General features: G+C 45.8%; 1 protein-coding gene across 1 annotated transcript in view; it reads left to right on the top strand.

Moving 5' to 3' along the window:
• The window catches only part of LOC124001207 (AT-rich interactive domain-containing protein 1B-like), a 350,643-nt gene that overhangs the window by 95,175 nt on the left and 239,916 nt on the right, over positions 1-15,552 (top strand). The window contains 1 exon segment of the mRNA XM_046307830.1: positions 6,456-6,572. Coding sequence (XP_046163786.1) covers positions 6,456-6,572 — 117 coding nt within the window.

The raw sequence follows: 15,552 nt of genomic DNA, 5'->3' as shown, positions 1-15,552 counted from the left end.
TCACATGTTCGAGAAAGGCATTTCTGCCCCAAAAAAATTCATTTTGATCTAAAACATTTTTTACTTTCAAACGGCACTCCTGTGAAGTTGTGACTTGCGACAAACACCTAGTTTCCTGAATCGGGTCACATTTGTCATTGTTGTTCATTTTCTTCAGTTTTCTGTTTGAAATGTTTAGATTTGATAGGGAAGCTGAGAGGTCAAATATACTGTTTAGGTTTTCTACTGGCAAGTTTACACCTTCACTATTACAGTGAAAGTTTTATCCAGGAAGTTGTCTAACGGGATTTCATTTTTTGTTGCCTGATTGTTTTTTGGTAAGTTGCCACACTACTTTCCTTCCATCTATCGCATTTCTTAATATTATTCAGTTATTTTGGCTTTGACGCCTCATGATTGAGTATTGCTCTGTTCAAGTAGACTGTGATTTTTCTGTGATCTGATAGGGGTGTCAGTGGGCTGACTGTGAATGCTCTGAGAGACACTGGGTTGAGGTCAGTGATAAAGTAGTCTACAATACTAGTGCCAAGAAATGAGCTATAGGTGTATCTACCATAGGAGTCCCCCCGAAGCCTACTATTGACTATGTACATACCCAGTGTGCGACAGAGCGGCAGGAGTTGTGACTCGTTTTTATTGGTTATGTTGTTGTAGTTGTGCCTAGGGGGGAAATGGGGGATGGAATGCTGTCACCTCCAGGCAGGTGTTTGTCCCCCTGTGTGCTGAGGGTGTCAGGTTTTTGTCCTTTTCTGGCATTTAGGTCGCCACAGATTAGTACATGTTCCTGTGCCTGAAAATGATTGATTTCTCCTCCAGGATGGAGAAGCTGTCTTCGTTAAAGTATGGAGATTCTAATGGGGGGATATAGGTAGCACACAGGAGGACATTTTTCTCTGTTAAGATAATTTCCTTTTGAATTTCTAGCCAACTGTTCCTGTTTTGATTAGTTTAATATAGTGAGTTATGTCTGTTCTAAACCAAATTAGAATTTCCCCCCCGAGTCCCTTAGCCTGTTTCACGAATTATAGTTTGGTAGATGGGACTACCAGCGGTCTCTAGAGGGCAACCAGTGGGTTCATCTCCTCTATATCTTGTTTATTGTAGGATGAGAAGTTCTGTATTTCTGAAGTCCAGGTTCCTGCTCTTTAGGCCAAAGGCAGATGACCTCAGGCCTTGGATATAATAAAAGCTTTGTGTTCAATAAAGTGTCCAATAATGTTAGTCGTGTGGTTTGGCACATGTCATTGGCTTGGGCTAGTGTAAGAGTGGGGGCTGGGCCTGTTTGCCTGCTCACGGCCTGGGCATATGTGTGACTTTCATGTCGAGGCTCTCTTTGCGGGAGTGGGGGGCATGGGGTGGGCAGGAGGGGCATAGGTCTGATCCGAGGGGGCCTAAATGGGGTGTGGGCATGGTTGACTTGAGGGGGGTGTTGATTGATTGGGGTGGGGGTGTGGATGTGGCTGGTGTGTCTATTGATCTGTAGCTCCTGTGTGTTGTGTTGGGGCTGTGTTTGATGGTGATGTCCTTTAGGGTCCGGGCAAAGGTGGGCACTGCTGCCTTGTATAGGTAGACCTGGTCGTAAAGACTGTTCAAGTCCAGGGTGGAGTGGTTGACCAGGTAAACATTCGGTTTTGAAGCACAGTCACGAGAAATACTTGTATGGTAGCAGAGTGAAAGTATTTTTGTGGTAGCAGGGTGGAGATAACCACTTGTGCGTTGGGGAAAGTAGAAGAAGCTTTTTCAATCACTCCCTTGAGTGCTGTGTCCACCCTTTCCTGCTGTGTTCTCAGGTCGTTTGTGCCTGTGTGTATTATTATGTGGCTGGGTGAACCTAGTTGATCATCTCTCTCTCTCTCTCTCTCTCTCTCTCTCTCTCTCTCTCTCTCTCTCTCTCTCTCTCTCTCTCTCTCTCTCTCTCTCTCTCTCTCTCTCTCGCTCTCTCTCTCTCTCTCTCTCTCTCTCTCTCTCTCTCTCTCTCTCTCTCTCTCTCTCTCTCTCTCTCTCTCTCTCTCTCTCTCTCGCTCTCTCTCTCTCTCTCTCTCTCTCTCTCTCTCTCTCTCTCTCTCTCTCTCTCTCTCTCTCTCTCTCTCTCTCTCTCTCTAGCTCTCTCTCTATAGTGAAAGTAGGTGATGATGACAGGAAGTAAACAGTTGCACTAGGTTAACATTACTATGACTCAGCTGTCTCAGTATTTCCTTCCAGTAAATGCACATCAAACACGCACGCACACACACACACACACACACACACACACACACACACACACACACACACACACACACACACACACACACACACACACACACACACACACACACACACACACACACACACACACACACACACACACACACACACACACACACACACACACACACACACACATTTCTGCCTGAGTAAATATTTTACTTTGCTGTGTCGGCCCTGTTTTCAATAGGAGTTAGTGTACTGATGCGTGTGTACCTGTGTCTGTATCTGTCAGTGTTTATGTACACTAGTGGTGGTCAGTGGTGAGCGGTGAGTCGGGTGGTGTGTGGGGAGTGGGGTGGTGAGTGGAGTGGTGAGTGAAGTGGTGAGTGGAGTGGTGAGTGGAGTGGTGAGTGGAGTGGTGAGTGGTGAGGGAGTGGTGAGTGGGGTGGTGAGGGAGTGGTGAGTGGATAGGTGAGTGTAGTGGTGAGTGGAGTGGAGTGGTGAGTGGAGTGGTGAGGGAGTGGTGAGGGAGTGGTGAGTGGAGTGGTGAGTGGTGAGTGGACTGGTGAGTGGATAGGTAAGTGTAGTGGTGAGGGGAGTGGTGAGTGGAGTGGTGAGTGGTGAGGGAGTGGTGAGTGGGGTGGTGAGGGGTGAGTGGAGTGGTGAGGGAGTGGTGAGTGGAGTGGTGAGTGGTGAGTGGGGTGGTGAGTGGAGTGGTGAGTGGAGTGGTGAGTGGGGTGGTGAGTGAAGTGGAATGGTGAGTGGTGAGGGAGTGGTGAGTGGGGTGGTGAGGGGGTGGTGAGTGGGGTGGTGAGTGGTGAGTGGAGTGGTGAGTGGAGTGGTGAGTGGAGTGGTGAGGGAGTAGCGAGTGGAGTGGTGAGTGGAGTGGTTAGTGGTGAGGGATTGGTGAGTGAAGTGGTGAGTGAAGTGGTGAGTGGTGAGGGAGTAGTGAATGGGGTGGTGAGGGAGTGGTGAGTGGAGTGGTGAGTGGAGTGGTGAGTGGAGTGGTGAGTGGAGTGGTGAGGGAGTAGCGAGTGGAGTGGTGAGTGGAGTGGTTAGTGGTGAGGGATTGGTGAGTGAAGTGGTGAGTGAAGTGGTGAGTGGTGAGGGAGTGGTGAATGGGGTGGTGAGGGAGTGGTGAGTGGGGTGGTGAGTGGAGTGGTGAGTTGTGAGTGGAGTGGTAAATGGAGTGGTGAGTGGTGAGGGAGTGGTGAGTGGAGTGGTGAGTGGGGTGGTGAGTGGTGAGTGGAGTGGTGAGTGGTGAGTGGTGAGGGAGTGGTGAGTGGAGTGGTGAGCGAGTGGAGTGGAGTGGAGTGGAGTGGAGTGGTGAGTGGAATGGTGAGTGGGGTAGTGAGTGGTGAGTGGAGTGGTGAGTGTACTGGTGAGGGGAGTGGTGAGTGGAGTGGTGAGTGGTGAGGGAGTGGTGAGTGGGGTGGTGAGGGGTGAGTGGAGTGGTGAGGGAGTGGTGAGTGGGAGTGGTGAGTGGTGAGTGGGGTGGTGAGGGAGTGGTGTGGTGAGTGGAGTGGTGAGTGGTGAGTGGGAGTGAGTGAGTGGTGAGTGGAGTGGAGTGGTGAGTGGAGTGGTGAGTGGAGTGGTGAGTGGTGGTGAGTGGAGTGGTGAGTGGTGAGTGGAGTGGTGTGGTGAGTGGGAGTGGTGAGTGGAGTGGTGAGTGGAGTGGTGAGTGGAGTGGTGAGTGGTGAGTGGTGGAGTGGTGAGTGGAGTGGTGAGTGGTGTGTGGCCAGACAAGTCTCAGGATGTGTGCATTAGACACTTCCTCTCTCCCCCCTTTCTACTTTATTTACCTTAGGAAGTGCTATATATTTTTGTAAGGAAAATTGCTGTGTGTTTTTACAGAGAGAAGGTGATGTGTATTTGTGTAAGGGGAAGCGATGTGTGTGTATTTGTGTAAGGGGAAGCGATGTGTGTGTATTTGTGTAAGGGGAAGCGATGTGTGTGTATTTGTGTAAGGGGAACCGATGTGTGTGTATTTGTGTAAGGGGAAGCAATGTGTGTGTATTTGTGTAAGGGAAGTGATGTGTGTGTATTTGTGTAAGGGGAAGTGATGTGTGTGTATTTGTGTAAGGGGAAGCGATGTGTGTGTATTTGTGTAAGGGGAAGCGATGTGTGTGTATTTGTGTAAGAAGAAGCGATGTGTGTGTATTTGTGGAAGGGGAAGCGATGTGTGTGTATTTGTGGAAGCGGTGCTGTACTAAATGAAAGACTTCACTGATCTACAGTAGAATGTAATATAGGCAGCAGGTTGGCATGGTGCCAGTGTAGAGTAGATTGTACCCTGGTAGATCAACACAGGCCTGCATAGCGTTCAGGGAGGATACATGCCATCAGTCTTCACCACCATAGTACTAAATATAGAACCATGTCTATTTGTCTCGGTCCACGGTCAACTCCTCACTAGTCACCATCACCTCCACATTGCTGTTGTAATGGATGATCTCCTGTGTTAGTTCTCTCTCTGAGATGTTTAGAATGGAGGTTGTTCTGTGTTAGTTCTCTCTCTGAGATGTTTAGAATGGAGGTTGTTCTGTGTTAGTTCTCTCTCTGAGATGTTTAGAATGGAGGTTGTTCTGTGTTAGTTCTCTCTCTGAGATGTTTAGAATGGAGGTTGTTCTGTGTTAGTTCTCTCTCTGAGATGTTTAGAGAAGAATGGAGGTTGTTCTGTGTTAGTTCTCTCTCTGAGATGTTTAGAATGGAGGTTGTTCTGTGTTAGTTCTCTCTCTGAGATGTTTAGAATGGAGGTTGTTCTGTGTTAGTTCTCTCTCTGAGATGTTTAGAATGGAGGTTGTTCTGTGTTAGTTCTCTCTCTGAGATGTTTAGAATGGAGGTTGTTCTGTGTTAGTTCTCTCTCTGAGATGATTAGAATGGAGGTTGTTCTGTGTTTGTGGTATCAGCGATCGTGTAGCCAGTAGAGAGATATTATCCTCTAAACGGATGCTTCCATTGTCCTGGTGTCTGTCTGATCGCTGAACACCATGTAGGATGAGCTGACTACTCAATGAAAGGGAGTCAATGAGAAAAATACATTTTTATCTCTGGAAAGAAAATTGGTTTACAGACTTAAATCTGGTTTTGATTATAGTAGAGAGAAAGCAACTTAGGAGCAAGGATGAAAGTGTGTTTTCAAGATATCAGATTAGGTGGAAAGACTGCTGTTTATGGGGTCTTTTGTTATGGTGAGTGTTTCAGTGACAATATATTTACCTACACTTGTGTACACCAGTAGGGGGTTCATTGTCAAGTATTGGGTTACTTTGTGTCTTTGTGAGTGTGTATGAGTGTGTGTGTGTGTTTGGATGTACTGCTGTAGTATTGCTAAACTTGTCTCCTGTGCTAAACAGGGTATCCAGCAGCAATCAATTAGAACCTAATTACCATCTGGTATTACTGTCCCATATCGCCTTCTATCTATCTGGACTACTGTCTGACTGAGGGACACTCAGCTCTACTCTACCTGTTTACCTAACACACGCACGCACGCACGCACGCACGCACACACGCACGCACGCACACACACACGCACGCACACACACACACACACACACACACACACACACACACACACACACACACACACACACTGTACCTGAGGTTTCAGAGCGAGACAGGCATTCATGACTCCTTCACAGCTAGTCAAAACATGGAGGGAGGGAGGCTAGCTCACTTTAATTCATCATGTGCTGTTAGAGCTGTAAGAGCTGTGCTTCATTTATCAGACCCCCTATACTGCCCCCCCCCCCAAGAGACACACTGTAATGCATGATGTCATTTACTGTAAAACACTTTTAAAAGATCTATCCGTCTACACTCTCCCATTTTCTCTTTCTCTCTCTCTGTCTCTCTGTCTCTCACTCTGTCTCTCTCTCTCTCTCTTTCTGTCTTACTCTCTCTCTTTCTGTCTTGCTCTTTCTCTCTCTGTCTTGCTCTTTCTCTCTCTCTTTCACTCTCTCATTCATTCTCCTGCTCTCTCTTTCTTTAATTCTTTCTCTCTCATTCTTTCTCTCTCTCTCCATTGTCTCTCTCCCATTGATTCTCTCTCTTTCTCTTTCTTTATTTCACTCTCTCTCTCTCATTCTCTCTTTCATTCATTCTCTCTCTCTCGTTATCTCTCTCTGCCTCTCGCTCTCTATCGCTATCCTGCTCTCTCTCTCTCTCTCTCTCTCTCTCTCTCTCTCTCTCTCTCTCTCTCTCTCTCTCTCTCTCTCTCTCTCTCTCTCGCTCTCTCTCTCTCTCTCTCTCCCTCTCTCCAGGAGGCTCCTCGGGAGAGTTACGGAGGCAGGAGTCAGCAGCAAGCCCCAGGGAATCCTGGGAAGGCCAACCAAGAGGACATGGGTCTGATCTCGCAGGACCGCCCCTCCAGCCTCCCAGTGAGTGACAGCTCTCCCAGCCAATCTCCACACATTATCCTTCTACAAAAGTGTCGTATAGGAATGTCACTTGAAAACAGTCCCCTTATTTGAGAGTGTTAAAAATGTAAAATATTGTAAACAATTGCAACCTGTGAAAGGATGAAATGAAAGGAAGAGGGAAGAGAAAGGCACAGTGCACACACAGCCTGATGAAGGGATAAACACTCTCTGCAACCCCTCCCCTTTCTCTTCCTTCCGCTTCCTCTGTGCTCCCTGAGCCGCCAGCGCTGAATTGGTGGAGAGCCCTGTCACTCATGGCTGGATCAGAGTTCCGTGCTTTAATCAGACCTGCTGATTCCCTGTAGGCTTCTCTTCACCCTCAGACCTAGATTTCACTGCCCATTTCAGATCTAATGCCCACATGAACATAACGCCAAGCTGTTGTGACTGGCACTGCCTACACAAGTAGAAAAGACCACCTTATATTAGGCTCTGCTACACTAGGCATCGTTAGAGACGACCCCCCCACCCCCATCTATTTCTCCATCCCTTGCTCATTAAGATAGGAATGATTAAGGGGGTGAGTGGAGGAGTAATTGAGGAGAGTGTCTAAGACCAGGCAAAACAGGAGAGGAGATGAGGAGAGGAAAGGACAGGAGAGGAGAGGAGAGAAGAGAAAAGGAGAGACGAGGAGAGGAAAGAGGACAAGTGGAGAGAGGAGGAGGGAAGAGATTAAAGAAGAGATGTGGAGAGGAGTGGATGAGAGGGGTGGAGAGAGGAGGTGAGGTGTACAAGGGGAATATTCAGAGCTGTATTCTGCCTCACACACTCATTTGGTTTAATTAGAATGGGGCTTGGAAGTGCCCTCTCTGCTCGTTTTTAAGGTCGTCAATATGGAGGAAGTAGAACAGCACAGGGACCATCATACTCACATCCCTCCCTCTCTCTTCCTCTCTTTCAATCACTCCCTCTCTCTTTCTGTCCCCCTCATCTTCTGCGTTCTCTCTCTTTCTTTCTCTTTTAACTGTCCCTCTTTACTGAGGCATGTCACATGCTGCCCATTCTACATTTCTCTCTTCCACCCTCCCATCATTCCCTCTCTCTGTCTCTGAACCAATATCAATTCAATTCAATTGAAGGGCTTTACTGGCATGGGAAACATATGTTTGCATTGCCAAAGCAAGTGAGGTACAAAATAAACAAAACTGAAATAAACAATAAAAATTGACAGTAAACATTACAATCCCTAAAGTTCCAAAAGAATAAAGATATTTCAAATGTCATATTATGTATATATATGTAACAGTATAATTTTAAACCGTCCCCTCGCCCATACCCGGGCGCGAACCAGGGACCTTCTGCACACAACAACAACAGTTACCCTCGAAGCATCGTTACCCATCGCTCCACAAAAGCCGCGGCCCTTGCAGAGCAACGGGAACTACTACTTCAAGGTCTCAGAGCAAGTGACGCAACCGATTGAAATGCTATTTAGCGCACACCGCTAACTAAACTAGCCGTTTCACATCCGTTACATATACAGTGTTATAACGATGTGCAAATAGTTAAAGTACAAAAGGGAAAATAAATAAACGTAAATATAGGTTGTATTTACAATGGTGTTTGTTCTTCACTGGTTGCCATTTTCTTGTGGCAACAGGTCACAGACCTTGCTGCTGTTATGGCAGACTGTAGTATTTCACCCAGTAGATATGGGAGTTTATCAAAATAAAATATATATATATATTTGTGGAGTTGTGTAATATGAGGAACATATGTGTCTCTGATATGGTCATACATTTGGTAGGAGGTTAGGAAGTGCAGCTCAGTTTCCACCTCATTTTGTGGGCAGTGTGCACATTGCCTGTCTTTTGAGAGCCAGGTCTGCCTACGGTCTGCCTTTCTCAATAGCAAGGCTATGCTCACTGCAAGTTAGTGCAAGTTTGACCACCACAGGGGATCTTGGAGAAGTGTTTGATAGTCTTCAATATTGGCATTACTAGAGACTATAAAACCTTTTTTGCAAGAACATAATATATGGGATTGATTTTTAAGAAATGTAGCTTAATTAATTAGATTAATATTATGGTGTTTCTATTCCAAGGAAAACAAAAAACAAAACCCTCAGGGAAAATATAGCGCTGGGAAAATATAGCGCTGTACAACGTGATGGTCGGGAGTAGGCTACAGTACTAAGAGCATAAGAGGATTGGAGGATTCTAAATTAATATCTCAGGGGCATACCATTTCCACACTGTAATTGTAGTGTAACCAATACCCAAACGGAGATTCAGTGAAAATAAAAATCTCATTGAATTACCAAGACCAGTCCCCATGCTTGTTTCATAGCAGCGCGAAACGATGTTGAAATAGCTATTGCTTCCTCAAATCCTATTGCTTCTAACTTCAATATGCTTTTTAAATAAATAAGGTTGGAGCGGAAAATACGGCACTGCACAACGTGACGGTTGGGAATAGGCTATAGTACTGGGCTATTCGGCTAAAAAAAATCCCTGTGTTGTGCGTGCACGCGGGAGACCGGGGTTCAATTCCCTGATGGGGAGGAAGGAAATAACAATTTGTTCTTAACTGACTTGCGTAGTTAAATAAAGGTTACACTAAGAGCATAATATTTCTACACCCTGATTGTATAATTGTAGTCTAACCAAAGCCTAAACGGAGATTCAGTGAAAATAACAAATCTCATTGATTTATCAAGACCGTTCCCCATGCTTGTCTCAGAGCAGCACCAAATGGTGCTAAAATAGTTGTAGGCTATTGCTTCACATCCTATCGCTTCTAACATCAATATGCTCTTTAACTAAACAAGACCTATACCACTTTTACCAGCACATTACTCAACACTAGTGAGACTCATGTCGCCTACGGTAGGCCTACAGTAAATCGAAAAATATGACGTGATGGCCGCCATGGATTGGAGGATTCTAAATTAAAACCAAAAGCCACCTCATAGGTCTCCCGGTGGCGGCTGGCATGAGTATCGTACCTGCATCTGTTGCAATGCATTTTGCACTGTGATGCAGTGTCTTAGATAGCAGCACCACTCGGGAGGCCCAATCCACAAAGTATCAAAATACAGATAGGATGTTGGTAAAGGTATATTGTCCTGCTAATAGTCCATAATGGGCTATGATATACTGTACATGGTGTCCAAGTCAGGATAACCAAAACATTTCTTTATTAAAGAATATCAGAAAGAATGTTGGTACTTATTTATTTTGATCCAAAGCCAGGAATGAGTGAGTCACTCAGCTTTACGTAGGTGCCGGGCTATATGACTGTGCCATCAACTTGATAATATATAATAATAATATATAATATACATTTTTTTTAAGTGAGCGATTGTAATCTGAATAAAGGCCAAAATAATATTTGTAAAGGCCAAAACATTTATTTCCGTTTTTAGAGGGAGAGAAACGCCGGGCCATTTGTGCGCCGCCCTATGGGACTCCCAATCACGGTCGGATGTGATACATAATAATAATAATACTTTTTGTTGTATTATTTGTTAGGACTTTCCTGGGGGATTAAACTGAAATTGAAATCAATCACGGCCGGTTGTGATACAGCAATCCTAACTAAGAAATACATTTGACGATAGAATTCTCCCCATACCCTCCATCTAGGCAAGTCTATTATCCAGCTTCCTGATAATAGCCATAATGGCGCTGTACAACGTGACGTGTGTGTTTGAAAGAGTATTTTCCAGTAAGCAACAATTTGTTTACCTTCATTAAACAACTTTGTTACAATATTTCTGTAATTCAGTGATATTTATTCCCATAGTAAGTCATTATGGATCCATAACTAAATAAAACTCGGCATTTTGAAATAATATTTTTGTATCATTATTTTATTTTAGTATAAAGATACTGATGAGAAATACAGTACTGTACAGTATATGCTTTTACATTTGGATAATAAAGCATTTAAAACATTTTGAAGATGTAAGCCACCTGCATTTGTTTATTAGGCTATAGCAGAACAGCATAACTGGAGTGATCAGTGTTTGTTTCCAAATATTGGGGAAGATGCCAGAGCTAAGGATAATGTTAAAGAGTTTAGGTAAAGCCCGATTGGAATTTGTGGTCTGTATATTTGATCTTATCATTGAGGATACCATCAACACCACAGGCCTTTTTGGGTTGGATGGTTTGTATTTTGTCCTCTAGTTCATTCTATGTAATTGGAGAATCCAGTGGGATCTGGGTCTTTAAAAGATTAACAGATTCTAAGACGTATATTTGATAATATATATGTTTTTGCACTTTCTTCTTTGTTATAGGGCCAAAAAGACTAGATAAGTGGTTTACACATACATCTCTGTTTTGGATAGATAACTCTTTGTGTTGTTGTTTGTCTAGAGTTTTACAAGTTTCCCAGAAGTGATTAGAGTCTATGGATTGTTCAATTACATTGAGCTGGTTTCTGACGTGCTGTTCCTTCTTTTTCCGTAGTGTACACTGCTCAAAAAATAAAGGGAACACTTAAATAACACAATGTAACTCCAAGTCAATCACACTTCTGTGAAATCAAACTGTCCACTTAGGAAGCAACACTGATTAACAAGCTGTCACATGCTGTTTTGCAAATGGAATAGACAACAGGTGGAAATTATAGGCAATTAGCAAGACACCCCCAATAAAGGAGTGGTTCTGCAGGTGGTGACCACAGACCACTTCTCAGTTCCTAAGCTTCCTGGCTGATGTTTTGGTCACTTTTGAATGCTGGAGGTGCTTTCACTCTAGTGGTAGCATGAGACGGAGTCTACAACCCACACAAGTGGCTTAGGTAGTGCAGCTCATCCAGGATGGCACATCAATGCAAGCTGTGGCAAGAAGGTTTGCTGTGTCTGTCAGCGTAGTGTACAGAGCATGGAGGCGCTACCAGGAGACAGGCCAGTACATCAGGAGACGTGGAGGAGGCCATAAGAGGGCAACAACCCAGCAGCAGGACCACTACCTCTGCCTTTGTGCAAGGAGGAGCAGGAGGAGCACTGCCAGAGCCCTGCAAAATGACCTTCAGCAGGCCACAAATGTGCATGTGTCTGCTCAAACGGTCAGAAACAGACTCCATGAGGGTGGTATGAGGGCCCGACGTCCACAGGTGGGGGTTGTGCTTACAGCCCAACACCATGCAGGACGTTTGGCATTTGCCAGAGAACACCAAGATCGGCAAATTCGCCACTGGCGCCCTGTGCTCATCACAGATGAAAGCAGGTTCACACTGAGCACATGTGATAGACGTGACAGAGTCTGGATACGATGTTCTGCTGCCTGCAACATCCTCCAGCATGACCGGTTTGGCGGTGGGTCAGTCATGGTGTGGGGTGGCATTTCTTTTTGGGGCTGCACAGCCCTCCATGTGCTCGCCAGAGGTAGCCTGACTGCCATTAGGTACCAAGATGAGATCCTCAGACCCCTTGTGAGACCATATGCTGGTGCGGTTGGCCCTGGGTTCCTCCTAATGCAAGACAATGCTTGACCTCATGTGGCTGGAGTGTGTCAGCAGTTCCTGCAAGAGGAAGGCATTGATGCTATGGACTGGCCCGCCAATTGAGCACATCTGGGACATCATGTCTCGCTCCACAGACTGTCCAGGAGTTGGTGGATGCTTTAGTCCAGGTCTGGGAGCAGATCCCTCAGGAACCATCCGCCACCTCATCAGGAGCATGCCAAGGCGTTGTAGGGAGGTCATACAGGCACGTGGAGGCCACACACACTACTGAGCCTCATTTTGATTTGTTTTAAGGACATTACATCAGTGTTGGATCAGCCTGTAGTGTGGTTTTCCACTTTAATTTTGAGTGTGACTCCAAATCCAGACCTCCATGGGTTGATAAATTTGATTTCCATTGATATTTTGTATGTAATTTTGTTGTCAGCACATTCAGCTATGTAAAGAAAAAAGTATTTAATAAAAATATTTCATTCATTCAGATATAGGATGTGTTATTTTAGTGTTCCCTTTTTTGAGCAGTGTATTTCTGTATTGTTTTAGTGATTCACCATAGTGAAGGTGTAGATTCAGGTTTTCTGGGTCTCTATGTTTTTGGTTGGATAAGTTTCTCAATTGCATTCCTCATCAAACTGTTGTCATTGTTCTTAATTTTCTGCGGTTTTCTGTTTGAAAGTTTTAGATTTTGATAGGGAAGCTAAGAGGTCAAATATACTGTTTAGATTTTCTACTGGCAAGATTACACTTTCACTGTTACAGTGAAAAGATTTGTCCAGGAAGTTGTCTAAAAGGGATTGAATTTGTTGTTGCCGAATTTGTTGTTGCCTAAGTTTTTTGGTAGGTTTTCCTTGTGATTTGATGCCTCGTGATTGAGTTTTCCTCTGTTCAAATAGACTGTGATTTTGCTGTGATCTGATAAGGGTGTCAGTGAACTCTCTGAGAGACTCTGGGTTGAGGTCAGTGATAAAGTAGTCTACAGTACTACTGCCAATAGATGTGCTATAGATGTACCTACCATAGGAGTCCCCTTGAAGCCTACCAATGACTATGTACATACCCAACGTGCGGCAGAGCTGCAAGAGTTGTGACCGGTTTTTGTTGGTTATGTTACCGTAGTTGTGCCTAGGGGGGCAGAATTCTGTCTGTCTATATCTCTCTCCCTTGCTCTCTGCCATTCCCTTTCTCTCTACCATTCCCTTGCTCTCTGCCATTCCCTTGCTCTCTGCCATTCCCTTTCTCTCTACCATTCCCTTGCTCTCTGCCATTCCCTTGCTCTCTGCCATTCCTTTCTCTGCCATTCCCTTGCTCTCTGCCATTCCCTCTCTGCCATTCCCTTTCTCTCTGCCATTCCCTTGCTCTCTGCCATTCCCTTGCTCTCTGCCATTCCCTTTCTCTCTGCCATTCCCTTTCTCTCTGCCATTCCCTTGCTCTCTGCCATTCCCTTTCTCTCTGCCATTCCCTTGCTCTCTGCCATTCCCTTTCTCTCTGCCATTCCCTTGCTCTCTGCCATTCCCTTCTCTCTGCCATTCCCTTTCTCTCTGCCATTCCCCTCTCTGCCATTCCCTTTCTCTCTGCCATTCCCTTTCTCTCTGCCATTCCCTTGCTCTCTGCCATTCCCTTTCTCTCTGCCATTCCCTTTCTCTCTGCCATTCCCTTGCTCTCTGCCATTCCCTTTCTCTCTGCCATTCCCTTTCTCTCTGCCATTCCCTTGCTCTCTGCCATTCCCTTGCTCTCTGCCATTCCCTTTCTCTCTGCCATTCCCTTGCTCTCTGCCATTCCCTTTCTCTCTGCCATTCCCTTTCTCTCTGCCATTCCCTTTCTCTCTGCCATTCCCTTGCTCTCTGCCATTCCCTTTCTCTCTGCCATTCCCTTTCTCTCTGCCATTCCCTTTCTCTCTGCCATTCCCTTTCTCTCTGCCATTCCCTTTCTCTCTGCCATTCCCTTTCTCTCTGCCATTCCCTTTCTCTCTGCCATTCCCTTGCTCTCTGCCATTCCCTTTCTCTCTGCCATTCCCTTGCTCTCTGCCATTCCCTTGCTCTCTGCCATTCCCTTCTCTCTGCCATTCCCTTGCTCTCTGCCATTCCCTTTCTCTCTGCCATTCCCTTGCTCTCTGCCATTCCCTTGCTCTCTGCCATTCCCTTGCTCTCTGCCATTCCCTTGCTCTCTGCCATTCCCTTGCTCTCTGCCATTCCCTTGCTCTCTGCCATTCCCTTTCTCTCTGCCATTCCCTTTCTCTCTGCCATTCCCTTGCTCTCTGCCATTCCCTTTCTCTCTGCCATTCCCTTGCTCTCTGCCATTCCCTTGCTCTCTGCCATTCCCTTTCTCTCTGCCATTCCCTTGCTCTCTGCCATTCCCTTGCTCTCTGCCATTCCCTTTCTCTCTGCCATTCCCTTGCTCTCTGCCATTCCCTTGCTCTCTGCCATTCCCTTGCTCTCTGCCATTCCCTTCTCTCTGCCATTCCCTTTCTCTCTGCCATTCCCTTTCTCTCTGCCATTCCCTTGCTCTCTGCCATTCCCTTGCTCTCTGCCATTCCCTTGCTCTCTGCCATTCCCCTCTCTGCCATTCCCTTTCTCTCTGCCATTCCCTTTCTCTCTGCCATTCCCTTTCTCTCTGCCATTCCCTTTCTCTCTGCCATTCCCTTTCTCTCTGCCATTCCCTTTCTCTCTGCCATTCCCTTTCTCTCTGCCATTCCCTTGCTCTCTGCCATTCCCTTTCTCTCTGCCATTCCCTTTCTCTCTGCCATTCCCTTTCTCTCTGCCATTCCCTTGCTCTCTGCCATTCCCTTTCTCTCTGCCATTCCCTTGCTCTCTAGACCTTCCCTCTAGACCTTCCCTGTCATCTTGATGTCTCTGAACCTCCAACCACTGTTTTTTGTAAATGAGAGATTGCATTGATGTGTCAGTGTGTGTTTCCAGAGTGGCTCAGTCTCAGCCCCCACTACACATCACCACTACATGTCACCACTACATATCACCACTAAACTACCAGGCATATCACATCTCATTGTTTAACATGCTTTCATCCCAGGGCTGCTCCGGGACCTTGATTATTCTGGATAATTTACAACCGTACAAAAATATAGACTAGATTCTAATATGTATTTTGTTTCTAGAACTCCCAGGCGTTCCCTCCTAGCCAGAGTGTGTGTGTGTGTGTGTGTGTGTGTGTGTGTGTGTGTGTGTGTGTGTGTGTGTGTGTGTGTGTGTGTGTGTGTGTGTGTGTGTGTGTGTGTGTGTGTGTGTGTGTGTGTGTGTGTGTGTGTGTGTGTGTGTGTGTGTGTGCGTGCGTGCGTGCGTGTGTGTGTATCAGGAGGAAGCCAGAACCATTTTTCTCTCGTCTCGTTGGGTCTGAAGCTCCTGTCATCTCCCTACTGGTGGAACGGAGGGTTGGGGAACTGGCATGTTATTGTTCTGATTGTGCTGGGTGCGTGCACACTGCAGAACCCTTTGGAGTTTGACTCAAACATGGGAATTACTTTAGTCACTTTTACCTCAATGATATCATTAACTACCAGTGGTTG

Source organism: Oncorhynchus gorbuscha, linkage group LG17, assembly GCF_021184085.1.
Source record: "Oncorhynchus gorbuscha isolate QuinsamMale2020 ecotype Even-year linkage group LG17, OgorEven_v1.0, whole genome shotgun sequence".
Taxonomy (NCBI): domain Eukaryota; kingdom Metazoa; phylum Chordata; class Actinopteri; order Salmoniformes; family Salmonidae; genus Oncorhynchus; species Oncorhynchus gorbuscha.
This window is presented reverse-complemented; position numbering and strand designations above follow the sequence as displayed.